The 21610-nt window shown below is 44.9% G+C and overlaps 1 protein-coding gene across 3 annotated transcripts in view; it reads right to left on the reverse strand.

Annotated features, from left to right (window-relative positions):
* Nucleotides 1–21610, reverse strand: part of GDPD5 (glycerophosphodiester phosphodiesterase domain containing 5) — a 245371-nt gene that overhangs the window by 168341 nt on the left and 55420 nt on the right. For all 3 annotated transcript variants that reach the window (XM_088444013.1, XM_088444016.1, XM_088444014.1), the window contains exon 2: nt 13601–13772. In XM_088444013.1, the coding sequence (XP_088300139.1) occupies nt 13601–13717 (117 nt within the window). In that variant the 5' untranslated portion in view covers nt 13718–13772. The remainder of the gene's footprint in view (nt 1–13600; nt 13773–21610) is intronic.

Below are 21610 nucleotides of genomic sequence, written 5' to 3' on the forward strand. Positions count from 1 at the left end.
GGCATGCGAGAGACAAGCTGAGGTCAGATGTGCATTGAGAAATTGATGGTGCAAAAATGGATATGGGTGGGAAAAGCTGGTGAGTAGGGGTGGCAAGAGCTGGTGGGCAAAGGGGTACGCAAGTGAAAAGCGGGTGGGTGGGGGTGGCAAGAGCTGGTGGGCAAAGAGATACGGGAGGGAAAGGCTGATGGGCAGAAGGAGGCATGTGAGTAAAATTCTGATGGGGTAAAGGCGCGTATCCACTACACAAGGAAAATGAGCGATTGAACGATTACGAAATGGTTATCGTCCAAACGCTCATTAAGCACGGCGAAAAATGCTGGCAACGACCAGCAACACGCATTCCCACTGGTAATTGTCTGAGTTTTTTTATCGCCTTAACATGCAGGCCAACCTGACAAGATCGTCAGGTTGGGCATGTTCAGGGATGAGGAAGGGTGCCTGCACTAAACGACATATAGTTCAGTGTTTCCACATTATCCAATGCACAAGATCGTGAACGATTGTACAATTACAATGTTGTAATCATACAGTCGTTCCACTCTCCTGTAGTGGATACGCGCCTTAAGGGACTCGTGGAGAAAAAGCTGGTGGGCAGAGGGGGGCAACGGAGAAAAGCTGGTGGGCAGTTGTGCATGTGAGGTAAGAGATGGTGAACAGAGTGGCGAGCAAGGAAAAGCTCTTGGCAGGGCGGTTAAATGAGAGAAAAGCTTGTGGGCAGAGGGGGTAAGAGAGAAAAGTTGGTGGGCAGTTGTGCATGTGAGGTAAGAGATGGTGAACAGAGTGGCAAGCAAGGAAAAGCTCTTGGCAGGGAGGTTAAATGAGAGAAAAGCTTGTGGGCAGAGGATCTCATGAGGGAAAAGGTGGTAGAGATTATCGATGTTTTCATACATTCTTTTTTAGACAGGTATACCGGCATTTTCACTTCTCGGAAGTGGGCCTTAGGAGGAAGGAGGGGCGATAGGCTGAAAAACGTTGCCTAGGAAGCCAAGAAACCATGCACCGGTCCCGTCACTGGGGCTCCAGTTAGAGGAAGCTGGCATCTATGGAAAATATTTTCCTAGCTGGAAGTACAATTTTAATTTGTTAAGTTATGCTTCTTGGAGATAATTGATGGATAAGCATAGTGAATGGAACACAAATGGGAAACGTGGTAGGGATCGCTAAATCGAAAAGGGAACCATTCTACCATACACCCCAAGTATGTCGGATGCAGCCTCAGTACAGTACATGCTGAACGACCAAGTACCCTCAATAGAAGCAAACCGTCAATTTAAAAATCAACAGGAAACATTAGCTTGCAGATATTACATGCATGTCCTAAAACCAATATTTACATTTGCCAATGTTAAAGGAAGTTGGTCTATATTGGATCAATCATCACCTTGGCTTTAAATGTCACTTTATGCAGGAAGGGGCTTACTGTAAAACGAAAGCCGGGGTACTCGCATTGCTGTCCAAGTGATTGTAAAACGTATTTATTACAAGCACGTCCACAATAGCATTGCACAGACAGGATCGGGAGCCCAATAGGTTAATTCCGAACAATCATTTGCGGATTTATTCCTGCAGGAAATTCCCAATGAGACGGACCCTGGCAGATGGCACGGTGCGGATTTAAAATCCCTGTTTAACAGGAGTGCAGGAGGAGAGAAGGTAACACAGTTAAACCTTCCCCATTGAAAAGAAGACTTAAGAGGATTTTACTGATACCTCCTGATAAACTACAGTATTCTGATGAAAAGGAAGCTCCAGCCTAATGCATGAACCTCAGGAATCCAGAACGCATTTATCCAAGAGTATGCCAGATCTGAAGGCAATATGAACAGGCTATGTCTGACATTCACATGTATAATATCTGTATGTTTCACTGACATGAAAATCGCGTTATACACTTAGGATTGTATTGAACACGGCCAGCCATTTCACAGCAGACTTGCTGTCCCAGCAAAGGCTTCCTGAGGTGGCACTGAATAGGATTACAGACGCAAAGTCTGGTGTGCAAGGGAAAAAAAAGGCCTCCCCCATTATACAAATCAAGGTGTCTATTCTTTACTTCGGATTTGTTCCCAAAAACGTTTAAATAGATGTATGCCAGATACTCGGGGCAGTGATCTCAGTGCTGTGCAGGGGTGTGTTACACGCAGACACAGCTAACAGAAGTCACCTCCTCTAGTTGGAGTAACATACCCAGTAATATGTGCAGAAAGTTCTCCCCCAGTAATATATGTAGCACTATGTATAATACAATAATAAAACAGCAGTAAGACTAATGCCCGGGATAACATATACAGCGTTGCCCAGTAGTAAGGCCCACGCATAAATGAGGAATATAAGGTCTCCGCAGTAGAAGTATTCGTAATGCGCAATAATGTCACCAGTAGCATTACGTGTAAAAATATGAACAGCGGTGACCGCCTTCTCCGCGTGGCTGCAGATGTCGTCCTCCCAGCTGGTTGGTTAGGTTGGTTCAGCTTTTCCAGCGGCACTGAGCCCTCATATTGCCGGCTATATTCAAAGCGATCACATGGTCACATCCTGCCCTGAATGTTTTATATTGTGCCACTTTCGAGGGAGGGCGGGAGAATTGTGGTCAGGCACTAAACACAGTTAGGGGAATATTTACTAAAGTGCAAGTTTATAGAAATGGAGATGTTGCCCATAGCTACCAATCAGATTCTAGTTGTCATCTTCTAGAAGGTGCTAGATAAATAACTAGAATCTGATTGGTTGGTCTGGGTAATACCTCCATTTCTATAAATATATATCTCAGTGCCAGTCACAGTAAGCTCAGATTTCATCCCAGTGTGGATTGTATACTGTTGCCAGTTTGTACGTACACTCCCTTATAAGTTATGGGGTGGCTGCAGTCTTCTGTGTAGCCAGGTGCTTGTACTTCAGAAGTTACATATCCGAGAGTTATAAAGACAGCGCCCCCTGGTGTAGGACCAGGCAGTGCACGCATGGAGGAGCACTGATAAACTAATAATGTAGGGGGGGGGGGGGGCACATCTCAGTGTGAAGAAAGACAATTAGCATTATTTTAATGTCATTTAGTATGTCTTAGGCCTGTGCTCCAAATGACTATACAAAGCCGTAGCAAAAAATCACCAAGTACCGGGCATTGTGAATAATAGAATCGCTGCCAGTATGAGCAGCTTCGGTTATAGCAATAATTTGGGCAACCCTCAGCTTCAAATAAAGAGAAAATATTATTCGTATAACTGCCAGAAGGTAATTAATGACGCAACAGAAAGTCCAGGTGACTGTGCAGCATCCAGACGTGATGACAGCAGCTTTGTTGGGTAAACGCGACGCCAGCAGGTGGGAAAAACACACACAGCGGGTGGCACAGAATCAAAACACCTGCTGTACAGCCATGTAACTCGGTGACTCCGCATTTATCTCTGCCACAAAAAAAGGTCGCTGAAGAATAAATCTACTCAAAGTCACGGTCCTTACGGGCGGGGGCAGCTACACGTGCCGCCGTCCTGGATCGCAAGTAGGAATACAAATTACGCAGCGCTGCTCGTCACTGCCCTGGCAGCAATCCCAGGAAATAAGTAGCCTGTTACTACCTGCACTCCAATCAATTTTTATTAGCAGAGCATTTCTGATTTTCGCAAACACATGTAACAATAAGTCTTCTGAAGGATCACTTGGTAAATACATTTGAAAGCAATGTTTCCGCGCAATCAAATCTGCATGGAAGCGATGAGTCCCTGCGCTGTAAATAACAGACGCACGCAATCCGCAGCATCGCTTCACCTGTATTACCGGACAAAACACCCAAAAGGTGAGCACTTATTCTTGGTTTAAAATTTAAATAAGCAGAACATGTTGCTTTCAATGGTAAAACTGGTCATAACTCCGTGCTAAAATCCAGCACTCTCTAAAATGCACTTGTTACCCAGGAAACTGCAAGCCAACAGTATACAACATTTGGGGGCATGGGTTAGGGACAAATAAAATGTCTGCCTCCAATCCACTCAAACGTAAACAAATATGGCTGTCACAGGTTGACCGCTTTCAGCATGTTCCAATGGCAGAGGAGAGAGGACGATGAGGGGTAGGATGTCACAGTAGACACAAATCATATTGTCTGGCTGTGAAACACAAACATGGAGGTTAATTCAAATAACAGCCATGCTGGCGATACAGTGCGCACATCTGCTTCGGCAGTAAGCATTTTAAAATGAGGCTGCAATCTAATATGAGTGATTTGGGGGCGAAATACAGGTGATGTAAAATGGAACATGGCGGGCATTGCACCTAATTAATTCGACCCCAAAGGCAGTCTGTTATACAGACTCAGACTGTCAGCATTTCAGCTGAGGGGGGAGTAGGAGGAGAAGGATGCTACAGTACAAAAAAAAAAAAAAGAGCAGAGGGGCAAAGCCTATCTGCACACGTCGTCGCGTGTCATGCAGTTGTAATTGTGGGCATCAGAGGCAACTCTACATTAATAGCAGTCTGAAGACACAAACCAAGAGCTGCTTCTTATAGCCTGCCACAGTGATTTATGGAAAAAAAATAGTAAATAACCCCTTTCTACCCCCAAATCAATGTATATTTTTACTGTGTGTCTAATATTATAGTTAAAAGAAGGTGTCTGTTATTACGAACCACATTTTCCTCAAATTTTACTACCTTTTTTGAGACCGGCTGTAAACTTATCGATGGTGACAGACAGCAAAGCCTTACACCTCAAACCCATCGTTACTCAGCACAAACTGGGGTGAACGGATGTCTTAATACACAAGTCTGTAAACTTTAGCCCATAATATGGTAATAACACCACAATTATCTGGTATAAGTTATATATAATAACTCTGCAGATGTGTGGAAACACAAAGATTACCACACACTCTACAGGACGGAGGCTCCTTCCATACCTACATCAATAACCGGACATTTCATTTCCTGAGCAAACAAAAATTCTGCCTATAATTAAACTGGAGTGCTGCTGCCGTTCCCTGCAGCGGTGTAATTATACGGCCTTATGTACCAAGGCTGAGGACACAGTGAGCAGACAGCAGACCTCGAGGACTGATGGAAGAACCGGTTACTAGCGCAAATAACCTCCTTCTCTTAGCTTTGGAAGACACAATAAAAACACATGCACTAATGAGGATATGGACAGTGCAGGGAGAAACCTGGGATCCGCCTGCTCCCAGCAGCAGACAGTGGGGCTCCTAACAGGCTATTTCTGAGGTGAGTATTATACGGACACGGTATAGCTGACTAATATTATCGCCATAGAACCACAGGCCCAGACGGTGCCTCCTCTACACAATCGATGAGTAGGACAACAGACTGTCGCAGGGGCATTGGGGGGTCTTCATCGGCCACCAGGGGAATTAAACAGAGTAAAATGCCCATAGTCCATAATGTCAATTTGATAATAAAAAGAAAGTGTCAAAACATAAAACAAATACAGATATTTGCCATAGAGAGCACAGTCTAAATCCTGGAGATGGTGCTTGGTGATTTGGGGGCCCATTTATCATTGAATATTTGAGGTAAAATCCCCGAACACACCAGTTTTCGGGGATTTACCTCAAATATTAAGTATCCCCCGGATGTATGAAGGAGGGACCGCATCCCTCCATTCCCGCAGGCAGCCACATCCCCCACAGGTTTCTCTGGGGGATGCGATGCTGCCAGATGTACCAATATCCGGAATGCGATGCATTCCAGATATTGGCTAACACCATCTGAACTGCTGTAGCCTATGGGCTACACTGCGCACAGTTAGCCGGCGGAGGGATCCTCAGGAACCCTCCCCCGCCAATGGCCGCCAGTCACTGGGACAGCGAATGTGCAGCACCCCTGACACTGGCCGGCAGCTCTCCGGAGACAGCGCAGAGACAGGCTCCTTTTGGAGCCAGTGTCCCTGCATATCCCAGATGATACATCCGGCAGCTATGATCGCATTTGGCAATGCAATCATGGGCGGTACGGACATGCCCTGATTGCACTGAAAAAGCGATCATTAATAAATGGGGGCCTTGGGATTAGTTGCTGTTCCCTCCTGTCACCGTAGTAACAAAGCGTTGGCTCACAAGAGAGGGCGAAAACTTTCATACAGCGCTATTTTAAACTAAGGGTCCCGATTTATCAACGAGTTTTAAAACTTGTTGCGTATGATAAATGGTGCTCCAGCCAATCAGCTCCCAACTGTCATTTTTCAAACATATGAATATATATTTGTATATACACACATATATTGGTATATATGCTATACCAAAAAAGAATGGTCATAGCTATCTGGGTTCAGTTTTCATTGATACAGTTCTTAAATCCTGAAAATGGGTGGTGCCTGTTTCTTGAGACTATACAGCAGGACAGACCGACCAGAAAAGCTTAACGTTAAAAAAGAAAAAAAAAAAAAACACACGAGAATGGACAAATAGCATTACTTAAATTGATCATACTTGGTTACCTCGCAGCCACCTCACGTGACCTCCACCTTGGCCAGTTACAAATGCTGCCAAGTCTGCAGCTGTAATGTATGTGCAATATAAATAACAGTTAATAAAAATTGACTGAAGGGGACTGGTTCTCCTCAGTGTGACAGGCCGGAAACTGGTTCAGATCGCAAAACGGGCGCCTTCATGGCGTGACGGCGACTTTGCGGCTTTATTAATAAGCCTTAAAAAACAGGGGCCTCGCGTGCCTGTTCCATTAATAGGTTTCGGCATAATAATTCCACAGGAGTAATTTCAAAGGGATGCGAGCAAGAGGAGGATATGACTTAGAACAAGAAGATAGACATGTACTCATAAGCAGGACGGCTGGAAGGCGCGCGCAATTGCATTGCTTTCCGGTGCGGAGAGTTTGCATTGTGGGTAACACACATTAAACATTTTGGAGGTTAATGGAGGGACCTCTAATAATCTCCCATATGTAACTGACCATATGAAGACATGCAGTTCTCACTGAAGTTGGGTTTTTCCAATTGCAGATCAATCCCCATCCTTATCGAAAACGTTTGTTACTTGTTGCTCAAAATCGTTAAAAGGCATCAGGTTACATTTATGATGGACTATATTTAGAAGGAGCCCTGGGTTCCGGTATAAGCACTGGGCTTGCTATTGCCCTCGGGATGCATAAGATGCTCCATCTGTAATCAGACTGCCTGCCAGGGTCCTCACTGACCGGGATACGGCGGGATGGTTATCACAGAGCCGTTTCATACCAGGGATTATGTATGGTGGAAGAGATGAACTGAATGAGGTTTTATACACACGGCCAAGGCCCAGAGAGCCGGGTTAATAACACAGGCTCCCACCTCCTCCTGCTTATGCACTTACTAAAGCTAAATATCATTGGCCAGTTCTAGATTACAATACTTTATATTGGAAGCAGGAATATTATGGAGCAGGTGCAGGGGCATTACATATTGTCCAACACTATTATGAGTCTAGGATATTGAAAGGTCTGGGACACAGACATGGATATGAACTATGGGTGTAAAATACACTGTTCGGTGTTGCCCTGACCTTTCCCCGCAATTGCTGGTCCCGTTTCGGTGTATGAATGACCTAATCCACACTGTGCATTTCTGCAGAGCAAGTCTGCCGAGCTGTCAGTCACTCCCTGCCTGCTCTGTTACTGAAGCTTCTCCATCCTAACATTGGAGCATGCCATAGAGGAGTGAAAGGGAATGCCGATAGGTTTAGTGAAGTAAAAAAAAAAAATATTCCTGTATATTATTTAGTGATACACATGCTTTCAAATCTATAGATGTGGAATGCTGGTTCTTGTTGTGCCTGCTTTTTGGAGGCCCCAGTGTACTGCCCGCTAACACATGAAACAAGACCAGTATGTGTACTCTGCTTAGTGTTAGGACCATCCTATCGGTAGCGGCGCACGGAAGTGGCTTACGGGTTAATAATACATATTTGTTAATGTGTGTGTGTGTACCAGACTCCAGCGTCTTATATACAAATGCTCCTATCAGGAAGCTCGAATTAGTCCTTTAATTACGGGCTGGGGCGTTGTAGGAGTGACTGTGTGGATATAAGAAGAAGGGGTTAATCACCTTCCAGGATAAGGTAGCACGCTATAAGCAACATATAATCCAATGAGATTTGCAGCAGAGACGCACTGTAATCGATCATTTGTGGCTTCTAATTAAATTTAGGTAAGCTGAGCACTTTCATTTGTGCACAAAGCTACATGTATCCACAGAATACAGCTGTACACAGCGCTGTACACAGTACAGACAGACACATTTCCTACCCAGCTGTGCGCAAATCTAATTCTGCGGCCTGTGACACAGAGCGAGTGACCCGACGCGGGGATTCCCATAAGGGTCTCCATCAACTCATTGTTACTTTGTGCATTTAATCACTGTTCTGATGGGAACGTCATTTTAAAAGTATAAAGTAGCATTTTTCTAATCCGCTGACACAATACGGCGATATGTAACTGAGCACCGGCCAACTGGCATGACCCAGGCGCTTTGGATACCAACCAAATCTTAATGGTCATTAAGGAGCATTTAATGACATGGGCCTGGGGGTGGGGCATGATTTAGGAAAGTTTTGGATGGCGTTAACAGGGGTAAAAGCCAACTAAACTTCTAATACAACAGACAACTCCAAATGCTATGAAAGCACCGGGATTTATGAGCTCTAGTCTAGGCTAGAAGTGTTTATGTGCGAGTGCCGTTATGCCATTTATAGTTAAATGAGGCGTTTTACACAAGTCTGTGAACAAAACTCAATGTTCTGAAAGGGATGGGGACAAATAGAAATGGTATAAGGACTTATGATGGTAGGGGAAAGGGGGCAGGCTGAACTAGAGACGGAGGTGGGGGAAAGGGTGGTATCTTGCGCTGAAAGAGGTATGCGGGCAAAGGATATCCTTAAAACCTGGACTGTAATGGCGGAGTTTGGGAACCTCTACCTTAAAACTGTAGACTCAGTTACTTTTCAGATCTCACTGCCTGGCGCTGACCACGGCAGAACTGTATAATGTTACAGAGAAAAAGATTACACTGTGCTCACCCCTATTAGTGTATATAGGTTTATAATGACCAGGTGGTATTGTGTATAATGTTACAGAGAAAAAGATTATACTGCGCTCACCCCTATTAGTGTATATAGGTTTATAATGACCAGGTGGTATTGTGTATAATGTTACAGAGAAAAAGATTATACTGCGCTCACCCCTATTAGTGTATATAGGTTTATAATGACCAGGTGGTATTGTGTATAATGTTACAGAGAAAAAGATTATACTGCGCTCACCCCTATTAGTGTATATAGGTTAGTAATGACCAGGTGGTATTGTGTATAATGTTACAGAGAAAAAGATTATACTGCGCTCACCCCTATTAGTGTATATAGGTTTATAATGACCAGGTGGTATTGTGTATAATGTTACAGAGAAAAAGATTATACTGCGCTCACCCCTATTAGTGTATATAGGTTTATAATGACCAGGTGGTATTGTGTATAATGTTACAGAGAAAAAGATTATACTGCGCTCACCCCTATTAGTGTATATAGGTTTATAATGACCAGGTGGTATTGTGTATAATGTTACAGAGAAAAAGATTATACTGCGCTCACCCCTATTAGTGTATATAGGTTAGTAATGACCAGGTGGTATTGTGTATAATGTTACAGAGAAAAAGATTATACTGCGCTCACCCCTATTAGTGTATATAGGTTTATAATGACCAGGTGGTATTGTGTATAATGTTACAGAGAAAAAGATTATACTGCGCTCACCCCTATTAGTGTATATAGGTTAGTAATGACCAGGTGGTATTGTGTATAATGTTACAGAGAAAAAGATTATACTGCGCTCACCCCTATTAGTGTATATAGGTTAGTAATGACCAGGTGGTATTGTGTATAATGTTACAGAGAAAAAGATTATACTGCGCTCACCCCTATTAGTGTATATAGGTTTATAATGACCAGGTGGTATTGTGTATAATGTTACAGAGAAAAAGATTATACTGCGCTCACCCCTATTAGTGTATATAGGTTTATAATGACCAGGTGGTATTGTGTATAATGTTACAGAGAAAAAGATTATACTGCGCTCACCCCTATTAGTGTATATAGGTTTATAATGACCAGGTGGTATTGTGTATAATGTTACAGAGAAAAAGATTATACTGCGCTCACCCCTATTAGTGTATATAGGTTTATAATGACCAGGTGGTATTGTGTATAATGTTACAGAGAAAAAGATTATACTGCGCTCACCCCTATTAGTGTATACAGGTTTATAATGACCAGGTGGTATTGTGTATAATGTTACAGAGAAAAAGATTATACTGTGCTCACCCCTATTAGTGTATATAGGTTTATAATGACCAGGTGGTATTGTGTATAATGTTACAGCTGCAACAAAGAAATCTTATCGCTATATGTCGCCATTCACGCCAAGCGCTTCTCTTTAGGTCCTGCAATAGCCATGTCGTTTTCATGCTAGTACCTCCCGGCAGATGGCGAATGAACAAATTTCAAAACAGCTCCTCTCCCGCTAAGTAAATTACTAACAAATTATACCTTATTTTCTTTACTATCCCTGGTTTTCACGGGTGTAAATCACATTCTAAAACCAGGAATATACTATATATTGGTCTGTAGTATTGCGGCATTCGGGCAATCACAGTCTACGTCACCTGTAGTAATTTCCGTATCTATAATACATTAAACAACTCTTATAACCGGCAAGTTTCTCACCGGCAATACCCGCTAGTAAACCTCGACATCTGCCGATTGATAGGCTCCTATGTGAACCATGGGCCTGATTCACTAGGGATCGATATTGCGATCGCGGCCGAAATTACGCACGCAGGTCTGCTGCGAAAATATGCTAATGAATGCAATCACAAAGCCGTCACACAGCCAGCACAAAGACGCCGCCCACTACCGCTATCTCACATCCGTAATACCTCGCAGTCCTGCGTATACATCGGGAACATCGAGTAACATCGGGTTCAGCAGGTCTGACCTTACTCAGACATTGCTAACCTCGTCGCACGCAGCGAGTACACAAGCTGCGTTTGTCGTCGCAGTGGCTAATTTATGCACGCCCATGCAAAGGCGTTCACACTGACAGACACGCCTGCATTTCTCCGACCACTCCCCCATCACTGCCCCCAAACGCTGACGTCCTGCCCCTCGGTCTGCAATGGCTTTGTATCTGCGTAAAGTGATCGCAGTACGATTGCAATGGTAACATACACATACGCAGTACGCACCGTTGGGCGATCTGCAGTTGCGATCTGTAATAAAGCAGGCCTTATGTACAAAGGTGCAATAAAGACTGCAGTCTTTGCTGCTCGTCTCAGGGAGCGACCGCCATCTTTTGGGGTTTTTCTTTTTTTTTTTTATTACTCTCCTTCCAGGCCCATGTACGCTGGCGTTAGAAGCCTGTGTGCGGACAGGTGCATGCACTGAGGAGCATTTTATTTCACTGCAATAATAAATCTTTGCTTAAGGGCCATTTCCACCTTATTGTGAGACTTATGGAGCATACACACGGTCAGATTTGTCAGATCTCTCAGATGAACGATTTTACCAAAGATTTGAACGATCTATGACTGCATTAAAATGAATGGAATCGTCCAAGTCTGACTGCAAACACATCAGATGTCAGATATCGTTACCTGACCATCGGGAACGCGCATCGTTCAAATCGTTCATCTGACAGATATGTCAGATTTTCCTTCAGATATGAACGATTGAACGATTTTTTAAATAGTTATCGTTCAGACCTGAAGAAAAATCTGACCGTGTGTATGCACCATTAATCTGCCACCTCCATTACCTGGGCTGTGATCCATTTCCAGCGACTCGTCCTCTGCAGTGCAGTAATCCCTGGTGAAATTGGGGAGAGGAGCAGATTAGCTAATAGGTGACAAGTGGCAGGGACCAGCTCCAAGCTTTGCTGTGACCTACTTGCAAATGGGGTAATCTGCCTGAACAGCACACAGGGAGCACAGTATACCATGGGGGGGTTGGGAGAGAGAGAGAGACGAGGAGAGAGAGACGAGGAGAGAGAGACGAGGAGAGAGAGACGAGGAGAGAGAGACGAGGAGAGAGAGACGAGGAGAGAGAGACGAGGAGAGAGAGACGAGGAGAGAGAGACGAGGAGAGAGAGACTAGGAGAGAGAGACTAGGAGAGAGAGACTAGGAGAGAGAGACTAGGAGACGGCCCGGCAGCTGACTGAAACGGCTGGCCGGCCAAGGCAGCATTAGTAGGCTCTGGGCACTAGAGTGTGCCCAAAGTCTACTGCACATGTGCAGATCGCCGGGGAAATGGTGCGGCCGCAATTTTCCCGGCGATTTCCTCACTGCGCATGCCCAAAACACCGGAAAAATGGCCTCGGCGGCCATTTTCCGGCGTTTTTAGCAGTACTGAGACACCAGCCGCTGGACCTCGGAGAGGTAAGTTTTAGACAATATGGGTGCAGGGTGGGCGGTGCGGGAGGTAACGGGGGAAGAATATAAAGATGCACATGGCGGTTAAGTCTTATGGGAGACAAGTGACAAGTTTACTACTAGCTGCACCTTCTACAACAGAAACGTCTGATTTCTGACTCTTCCACGGGAAAATCGCCCAGGTAAAGAATAGAACGATTGCGCTACGATACTGAGAATAGAGTACTGGTAGGGGATAATAGAGCTTACACACAGCCGCCAGTATTGTAACAGCAAACACAGAATAGCTGCGGGTACCGATGCGCAGATATATAGACTCCCTATCACCGTGCACATCACCCGGAGTGTTTCACAGGCTGCTGCGCTCTGGGTCGGTCTGTGCGTTTAGCAGACAGTCTGTCAGGTTACTTAGTCCTAGCCGCCGAACATGTATGTCACCTGGAGACAAAACCACATAATGATCCACAGCCAGCTCAAATCACATTGCAGATGGAGGATGGGGCTATAGAGCGATGGTCACGGATTTTAAATAAATCACCACACCATCTGCCCAACAAGCTCACACAGTAATTTCACCTCTGACAGAGATCTTCCCATACACCTATAAAGCGCTCACATCGCTTCTAACAGACTAATATCAGGGACCGACCTCTCGCCCGCTGAACCAGCTACACATTGGCGACATATAGTACAGTACCCATGCACAGTCCGTGACAGAAAAACGTGGCCAGCGTCACGTGAGAAATAAAAATATGGGTAGCGCACAAAAGTAAACAAACACAGTGGGATATGGGGGACACAAAGCCTACTGAAAACATTGGCGTCCGTTTCTAAAGGATGAAATGTCGAGATATCATACCCAAGACGTTAGCCTGACCTCTATTTAAATCAGTTAGATACGTTTACTTGAAGCACAGACCAGGACTCTGAATGCACAACACGCGCCCAAAACAGACAGCCCTGCGGAGCAGACAGTAGTAACTCACAAAAACACCTCAGCAAAATGAATAAATAGGATGCAGACCCCGCCAGGCAATGTCTGCAGGGTATCAGAGCATTATCGCAGAACTTAGAGAAAAAAAATGGTTCTCATATAAAGTCGGAGGACGCACATCCGTCTTACTTTATAATACACATTTTCAAGCCCGCCATAAACATGGCTGACAGGACAGAGAACTGACCTTGGTGGTGTCGTCATGTGACCGCTGGTACCGTTTCCATCGGCAGCCATAGATCCCGGTCAGACAGGACAAGCATAACTGAGGCTCGTAGTACTGTAGCGGTTGGTGCTTTATCATACTCTCTCCAGCTCTTCAGCAGGCGGTCATTAAATGTCCATCAGGGCCTGCGCTTCTGAAAATAGAAGGGAATAAAACATCAGTAATCCGTGGAAGAATATACGTAAAAATGTGTTTAAAATAAATCTTTGTATAAGCAACAAGATACCGCAATGGAGGCCTGTGCTGCAGCAAAATGGCTGCCGTATGTCAGAAACCATTTAATGCCGATTATTGTGCCAGTGCTTCAGTGGTAAGAAGTACGCAGGGGATATTCGGAAAATACACAGTTCTTATGTAAATAATACATATTACTCACAGTCATACATTTAATATCATTACAAAATGTAGGTGTGGTTTAAGTGTGGAGATTATTCTTAAAAATGATACATCATAAACACAGGGGCTGCTTTAAGGTCTGATTCAAAGATGGACGCCGATTATCGCACAAAATGAGCGATTGTTTGTGCGGTGGCCGCATGCGCACTAGCACTTTTCCATTGCATTGCGATTACTCTCATACACAGGAACCGCTCGCAAAGTAAGCGACAGGTAGTCATCGTTTGGGGGTGTGGTGAGAAAAACAGGCGTGTGACCGTTTCAACGCCGTTTCGTGAGCGTGAATAAAGTAGCCATTGCGTTCTCCAGCACAGCACAAGACCTCCATGCGAGTCAGGAGAAGCTGCAGGGTTTATGACTCGTCAGATTGGCCTTACATACTGCGTGACCGCCTGCTGCGCCTCCATGGTACCGCTGTTTACGCTGTTGTACATCTGAAGACATACATGAGAAGGCAGCAGTGGATGTCCCTATGCTCGGCTATGCTTTGGAAACATTAGCATATTTTGGCAACTGTGATCCGTGAGAGAATGCAGCTGCGATTGCATTACCGTCCGTCTCTGAATCAGGTCATTACACACATCTTTCTGCCAGACATTAAAGCTGGTCACCCAGTCATCCATACGTGGTGGAGAGACAGCCAGACCATCTGATGACGGAACGAATATTAATGAGCTTGTGCAACAACCACCAATCAGCTCGCTTGAATCCAGCACCTCATGAATATTAGTCAGGCAGTGCCACAGCAATGTCACTGGGTCCGACCACACCAAGGCACTGTCAAGATTATGGTATCTGGAGGCCCCTGGGCAACTAACTTGTGGGGGCCCTAACCAACATACTGGCGATGTTATTAACAAGTATAGCGTGTAAATACTCCCAGCACTAGAAATGTGTTAGACCACGGGTCAGGGAACTTTTTTACCTTTTAACACAAAATATATTTAGACACGCAGACGTTACCCCCTTGATTTGAAAGTAAGGAAATCATATAGTAGTGCCCCCATAGTTATGCCCCTGTAGCAGTGCCCCCATATAATGCCCCTGTAGTAGTGCTGCTTGTAAAAAAAAATAAAAAAAAACCCCACCTACCTTAATCCCCGCGCCTTCATCCGCCGCCGTCCTGTCCGCCCGGTTGCTGCTTGGAACTATGGGAGTCATGACGTCTCTCCCATAGTGCGCATGGAGAGAGCCGGAAGCTGGAGTTCAGAAGAGAACTCCAGCCTCCGGCTAACGCGGCGCTGCAGGGAAGGAGCCGGGCGCTTGCTGGTAATAACATCTCAGCGGGAGTCCGGCTTAGAGTCTCCCTGCGGCACAGCCGGGCATGCATATGAATCATTCTATATTATAGAGTGATACATATGCATGCCCGGCTGTCCGTCCATTAGCCCCAGGAATTAAATTTTTACCCCATGTGGGGTAATTTTCCCCTGTTCCCCGACCACTGTGTTAGACTCTAGTGCCCACAGTTCACATTCTGCTACAGTCCACACACACACACGGGGTGATTGGCTATGTATGGGGGCCCCTGGGAACCTCCCCAGATGACTGGTTGGTAATCTAGCACTGCTGAAGAGATGCAAACCTTTTTATAATATTTTGCCTGCTGTGATCTTTGCGCACACGGAGGATATACCTATACAGTATGGGGGCGGTTCCTTTGTTTTATTGCAAGGAGGATGTGAGCGGAAATGTGTCCATCTGTGTTACTCGTGTCCAAACGGAGCAACAATTGATTCACTCCATCAGACGCCCAGAGGTCACAGCTGCCGGTGAAAACAATGGATTCGCACCGTTTGTGAAGTTTGCAAAGTTTTAGGTTAGATTATTATCAGTATCACCCTGTATTTGGCGCCACATGCAGGCCCACCACGCCTTACAAAGTACAGAAACAGTATAAAGTAAAACAAGAAAAAGGAACCAAAGCCAGGTACACGCCATACGATGTTTCGATCCAGCGACTGTGCGATGTGAAGTGATGTAACAACACGTTTCTCGTGCCGCACACACTTCGTGATCTGGTGCATGACGGCGTAAAGTATCGTTACATGCTGCGTGTAATAGCACCACGTCGTTCATTGCATCGTCGATGAATAACCGATCGAGCGCACACACTATATACGATGTGTACGATATATGCATGGAACGATATAGCGTACGGTACATCGTATAGTGTGTACCCAACTTTACAGTACAGAACATTTCAGGACATGGACAAGGTTAATAAATATTGCCGCTGCAGTCATCATACCCAAATAATCAGCGTACCGGCCGGCCCCAAAGGCTTGGCGCCTTTGTAGGCAGTGGTGAGGAGATGATAGTAGAAGTAAGGGAAAGAAAAGCACATGAAGGAGGAGGGCCCTGCTCGTTAAAAGCTTTCAGTCTAAAGCAGCTACTACACATGCCAGCATGCCCTGCTACAGTTTCAGATTGACGAAATAGCAAACACTGCGGCAGGGCAGGCTGGGATGCATAGTTCTACAGCAGCCGGAGGGGCGCTTACTGCCCACCCCTGGTCTGAAAGGTGTGTCAGACAGACGGGCAAACACAGAGGGGAGGGACGATGCTTTTTGTCTGCTGATACTCGGCAGTACAATTACTTTCATTTGGGTCAAATTTTTAATCCTTTAATTAGATCCAGAAACAGGACAGGCATCGTGAAATAATTACATAAAATGAATAAAATAAGAACTTTAGACTTATCCAGTGTGTGGAAGCTGCTCTACCTGCCAGTATTACCCGTAAGAAACACATCCACACTCTGTAGGGAATACAGGGGTCTATTTACTAAGCTGTGTTAGGAGATAAAGTGAAGTGTGATAAGGTACCAGCCAATCAGCTCCTAACTGTCATCTCACAGGCTGTGTTTGAAAAATGGCAGTTTGGTGTTAAGGTACCAGCCAATCAGCTCCTTTCACAGCTTAGTAAATAGACCCCACAGTCTGTTCCAGGACCCCCCCCCCCCCCCCAAGCTCTTACCAAACCTGCAAGGCCGGAATCGGATAACCATCAATTCAAATATTAGGAGGCTTAGAGCAATCGGAGAAGTTACAATCAGACCAAGACGGCCTTCCAGATAAGTACACCGGGACAAAGGAGACCAAGGGGGGCAGGGCAAGGCCATTGATCTAAAGCTTTTAAACAACATTTATCATTGGCGGCCTCTCACTAAATAGCACTGCAGATGAAACAGGGAAATGAGCCCAAGCAGGGTATAAGTAGCATCTCAGGCCTTAGCCAACACATAGAAGAGAGGACAGGATGTTTTTGGTCAAAGCCAAAGTTCATAGGTTTTCAATATATGTGTTTCAGAAAGCAATGACTAGTATACAGTCATTAGGAGCCTGTGACATCATGGAGGCTTGCCGCAGCGTCCCAACGATCCATAGGCTGAATTGTTTTCCATCATTAAAAGAAGCCTAAATAAGCCAGCTGTACATAATGGCATTTTAATAGGCACTTGCTGAAAAAAAAAAAAAAAACAGTTTCCGATTGTAATACGGATTTCTTCATGCCTATTTGTAGAACGCTTTCAGGACAGATTGTCCCCATCTTCCCTCACTCTTCAATGGGCAGCCTAATTTGCATACAAATTACTCTTCTAATTAGGTGGCGAGGTCACACAGACCTCCTTCGTTTTAAAACAAAAACATTTGCTGAAGCAAAAAAAAAGACAGAGTAAAGCCGCGCATCCACTTGCAGATAGTGGAACCACAGTACGATTAATAGTAATCGTACCGTCGTTCCCCATCCCCTGTAGTGCCTACACTGAACATGGCAAATCTGTCGTTATCGGCAGATTGACCGGCATGTTCAGGCGATGATCGATGTCGGAAACGACCAGCGGGAGCGCGCATCGCTGATGGTTTCCGACATTAAACTGCCCGATTTCTGCACGATTAAAGAGCGAATGAACGATTACGATGTTGTAATCGTTCATTCATATCTGCAAGTGGATACACGTCTTAACGCAGTGTCTCGTAGAAACATAGAATTTGACGGCAGATAAGAACCACTTGGCCCATCTAGTCTGCCCCATTTTTAAACATATTACCTCAACCCTTATTGATCCTTACTTCTCCTGAAGGATATCCTTATGTCTATCCCATGCATGTTTACATTGCTCTACTGTCTTAGGGCCTGATTCAGAGCCGCTCGTAAGCGGCCGTTCGTTCGTTCCGAGCGATGTTTGCCCAGCTGCGCATGCGTACGGATCGTAATACGCATGCGCGAACCAGTCAGTGTGGCCGAAAATAGTTTGTTCGCTAAATAGCGCATGCCTGCTAATATGAGTGACAGGAGGAGGCGTATGTGGGTGGTAACAGGGGAAGGTGCTTAAAAACGGGGAGTGGAGATCAGAACGCAGGCGTGCTTAAAGGTCAAAACGGGCGTTTTATGGGTGTGCATAATGAATACAGCAGCGTCACTGACCACGTCACTGCGTTATTTTATAGTCAGAACTGCTCGCAAATTTGTGGTAGGAAAAACCAACCACAAGAATAGCGAGCAGTTCATACCCTGGTGGATGTACTCGATTAATCTAATAAATAGCGAACATGACGTATGATGAGAGTGGCCAGGGGGCGTTTTTATCAAAAAACCGTCCGCATGTTTTGTTCGCTCGTTCAGACATAGAGGCGGCAACAGACCGCAAAGAGCGAACGGTTCATTTGAATAGCCACCCCCTTTTTCTGAACGAGCGAGCGCTAATAGCGACCGGCTCTGAATCAGGGCCTTAGCCTCTACCACGTCTGATGGGAGGTTATTCTACTTGTCCACTACCCTTTCTGTGAAGTAATTTTTCCTCAAATTTCCCCTGAACCTACCACCCCCCAGTTCCAGAACATGTCCTCTTGTTCTAATACTTGTCTCGTTTCTTATCCATCCGGTAAGACGGTTCTGTGACAGAAGAGAACCCTGGGGATCTTTGAGTCTTATTCAGAGCTGTGCGTTATTCTGTTCACGCAGTTGAGCGATTATCGGTGGCCTGTGCATGCATCTCAGCCGCAGACGCAGAGATTGAACTGCGATTACGGTGAGGATTCCATCACAAGCGGTTGGCAGGAAGTGAACGTTTTGTGGGAGGTAGCGGGGAGTGACTATTAAAATGGAGGCGTGTTCCCGCAACTTTCAGGGTGCGTTTCCGGCAGTGTCTGTGATACTGTACGCAGAGAACATGGCTCCAGCGTCTCAGGTACAGCGGCAATGCTGCGCAACCAGAGACTCAGATTTCCTAAAGTTTCTAAAACAGACAAGTGGAGATTTTGCCCGTAGCAACCAGATTCTAGCGATCGTTTTTCTATTGCATTTCAGTAAATGATACACAGAATCTGATTGGTTGTAACATCACCACTGGTCTGTTTTCAGAGCTTCAGTAAATATACCCACATGGGGTTGATGTTTGCCTGACCTGTGTCCGACGCTGCCTATGTGTACGCAGTTGCGAAGGTTTCCTTCAGGGGGGGGGGGGCAGTTGCATTAGCATATAATCGCACATCCACAAATGAAAAAGCGCAGGTGCGGCGGCAGCATTAGCGCACAACTCTCAATCTGGCCCATTATCCGACACTGAATGATGAGTTTTTCATCCCAAAATGGCAACATGCAACCCGGTTCTAGAAACACATATTCAGGTACTTATAACCCAAAGCTTTATTCTAAACTGCACATAAAAATTTAGCTCCATTTAATATTTGCAAAAAGCAAATAACATTCCAAAAGAGTTAGCCTTAAAGTGTTCGCCACATAATAAAATGCGCACGTACAGAACCCATATTTACAATGGCATAGCGTAATGAATGGCAGGCGAGGAGATCGGGCGCAAAAATAAAAAAGACGGAGCAGCTTGGCTCGGACTGGTCAGTGCTACAGAGAATGGCTCCTATTGGTTAGCAGATGATACAATGTAGAGCACAGATAGAAGAATCTTGCAAATGGGTGTGGGGGAAGGAACCTCAGTAGGCGCGTGTATTTGGATTCCAGTGGGTAAGGGCCCCTAAAGAGGGGTCATCACTTTAGTCCGTAAAGAGATACAGAGTGAAAAGTGATAAGAAAGTGATAAGGTGCCAGCGAATCAGCTCCTAACTGCCATCTCACATGCTGTGTTTGAAAAATGACAGCTGGGAGCTGATTGGCTGGCACCTTATCACTTTCTTATCACTTTTCACTCTGTCTCCTAACACTGCTTAGTAAATAAACCCTTAGGGGTCTATTTACTAAGCAGTGTTAGGAGACAAGAGTGAAAAGTGATAAGGTGCCAGCCAATCAGCTCCCAACTGTCATTTTTCAAACACAGTCTGTGAGATGGCAGTTAGGAGCTGATTGGCTGGTACCTTATCACCATTCACTTTATCTCGTAACACAGCTTAGTGAACAGACCCCTTCATCTTGTATACACAAATAACTCATCCTGTGCTCCTATTCAGGGCAGTTTTCAGTCACTTTATGTTCCAGCCTTTTCCGAATCTCAGCATTTTTTAGTCCTGAAAAGTTCATAAAAACACATAAAACCCCTCGATTTACTGGGTTCACTTGAACCGAAAAACAATTAGCGGTGTATGTGCAATTACTGGTAAATTAACATGCCAATAAATCCATGGCGTCTTCTCTCTACTGTTCATTAGGCTGGAAGGCAATGTGGCTTTAGCAGTAATTAGGCGTAATGTGTTTCTGTAAACCTGTTAGAATGTATCAATACACAAAAGGCAATAATCACCCATGAATTAGTCTGGATATAGAGCGCAATTACTGTGTAGTAGAAGCGAGGACGATTCTCCAGCTGACGGCAAATCAGGGATAATACTAATTGTATTTCCTCAGAGTGTCACTGATAATATACTGCAAGTATGCAAAGCGCTGATGGGCTTACTCTGTGATCACATGACCAACACTATGGAATGTGGCTGTGGCCTTACTCTGTGATCACATGACCAACACTATGGAATGTTTACCTGTGATCACATAACTACAGTATCATTATGGAATGTGGTTGTAGCCAGTCTGTGATCACATGATCAAGACTATGGAAAGTGTACCTCTAATCACATAACTACAGTATCATTGTGCAAAGCGCTGATGGGCTTAATACTCTGTGATCACATGACCAACACTATGGAAAGTGTACCTCTGATCACATAGCTACAGTATCATTATGGGATGTGGTTGTGGCCTTACTCTGTGAGCACATGACCAACACTATGGAAAGTGCTCATGGCCTTACTTTCTGATCACTTGACCAACACTAAGACCGTATTCAGTTAGCAGCGAAAACGGACGTTTTTCGGCAAAAAAAATGGCTACAAAACAGGCAAAAAAAAAAAAAAAACTGGAGATAAAAAGTTTTTCCCATCACAGACCAGGAGAAAAAAAAAAAGCAAAGTGCCTATTTTGGGCTAAAAACGTGGGGATTTCTTTCAGAACCCTTTGAACAGCCTTTCCCTCCGAATAATATATTACTGGGGGGGGAAAAAAACTTAAGTTGTGTACTTTGGCGAAAACTGACCACGCAAATATTGGGCGAAAAAAAAAAAAAATTGCTGAAAAAAAAAGATAGAAAGCAGTTTTTTTTTGCCAGAA

Source organism: Taudactylus pleione, unplaced genomic scaffold (assembly GCF_031769625.1).
Source record: "Taudactylus pleione unplaced genomic scaffold, aTauple2 ptg000344l, whole genome shotgun sequence".
Lineage (NCBI taxonomy): Eukaryota > Metazoa > Chordata > Amphibia > Anura > Myobatrachidae > Taudactylus > Taudactylus pleione.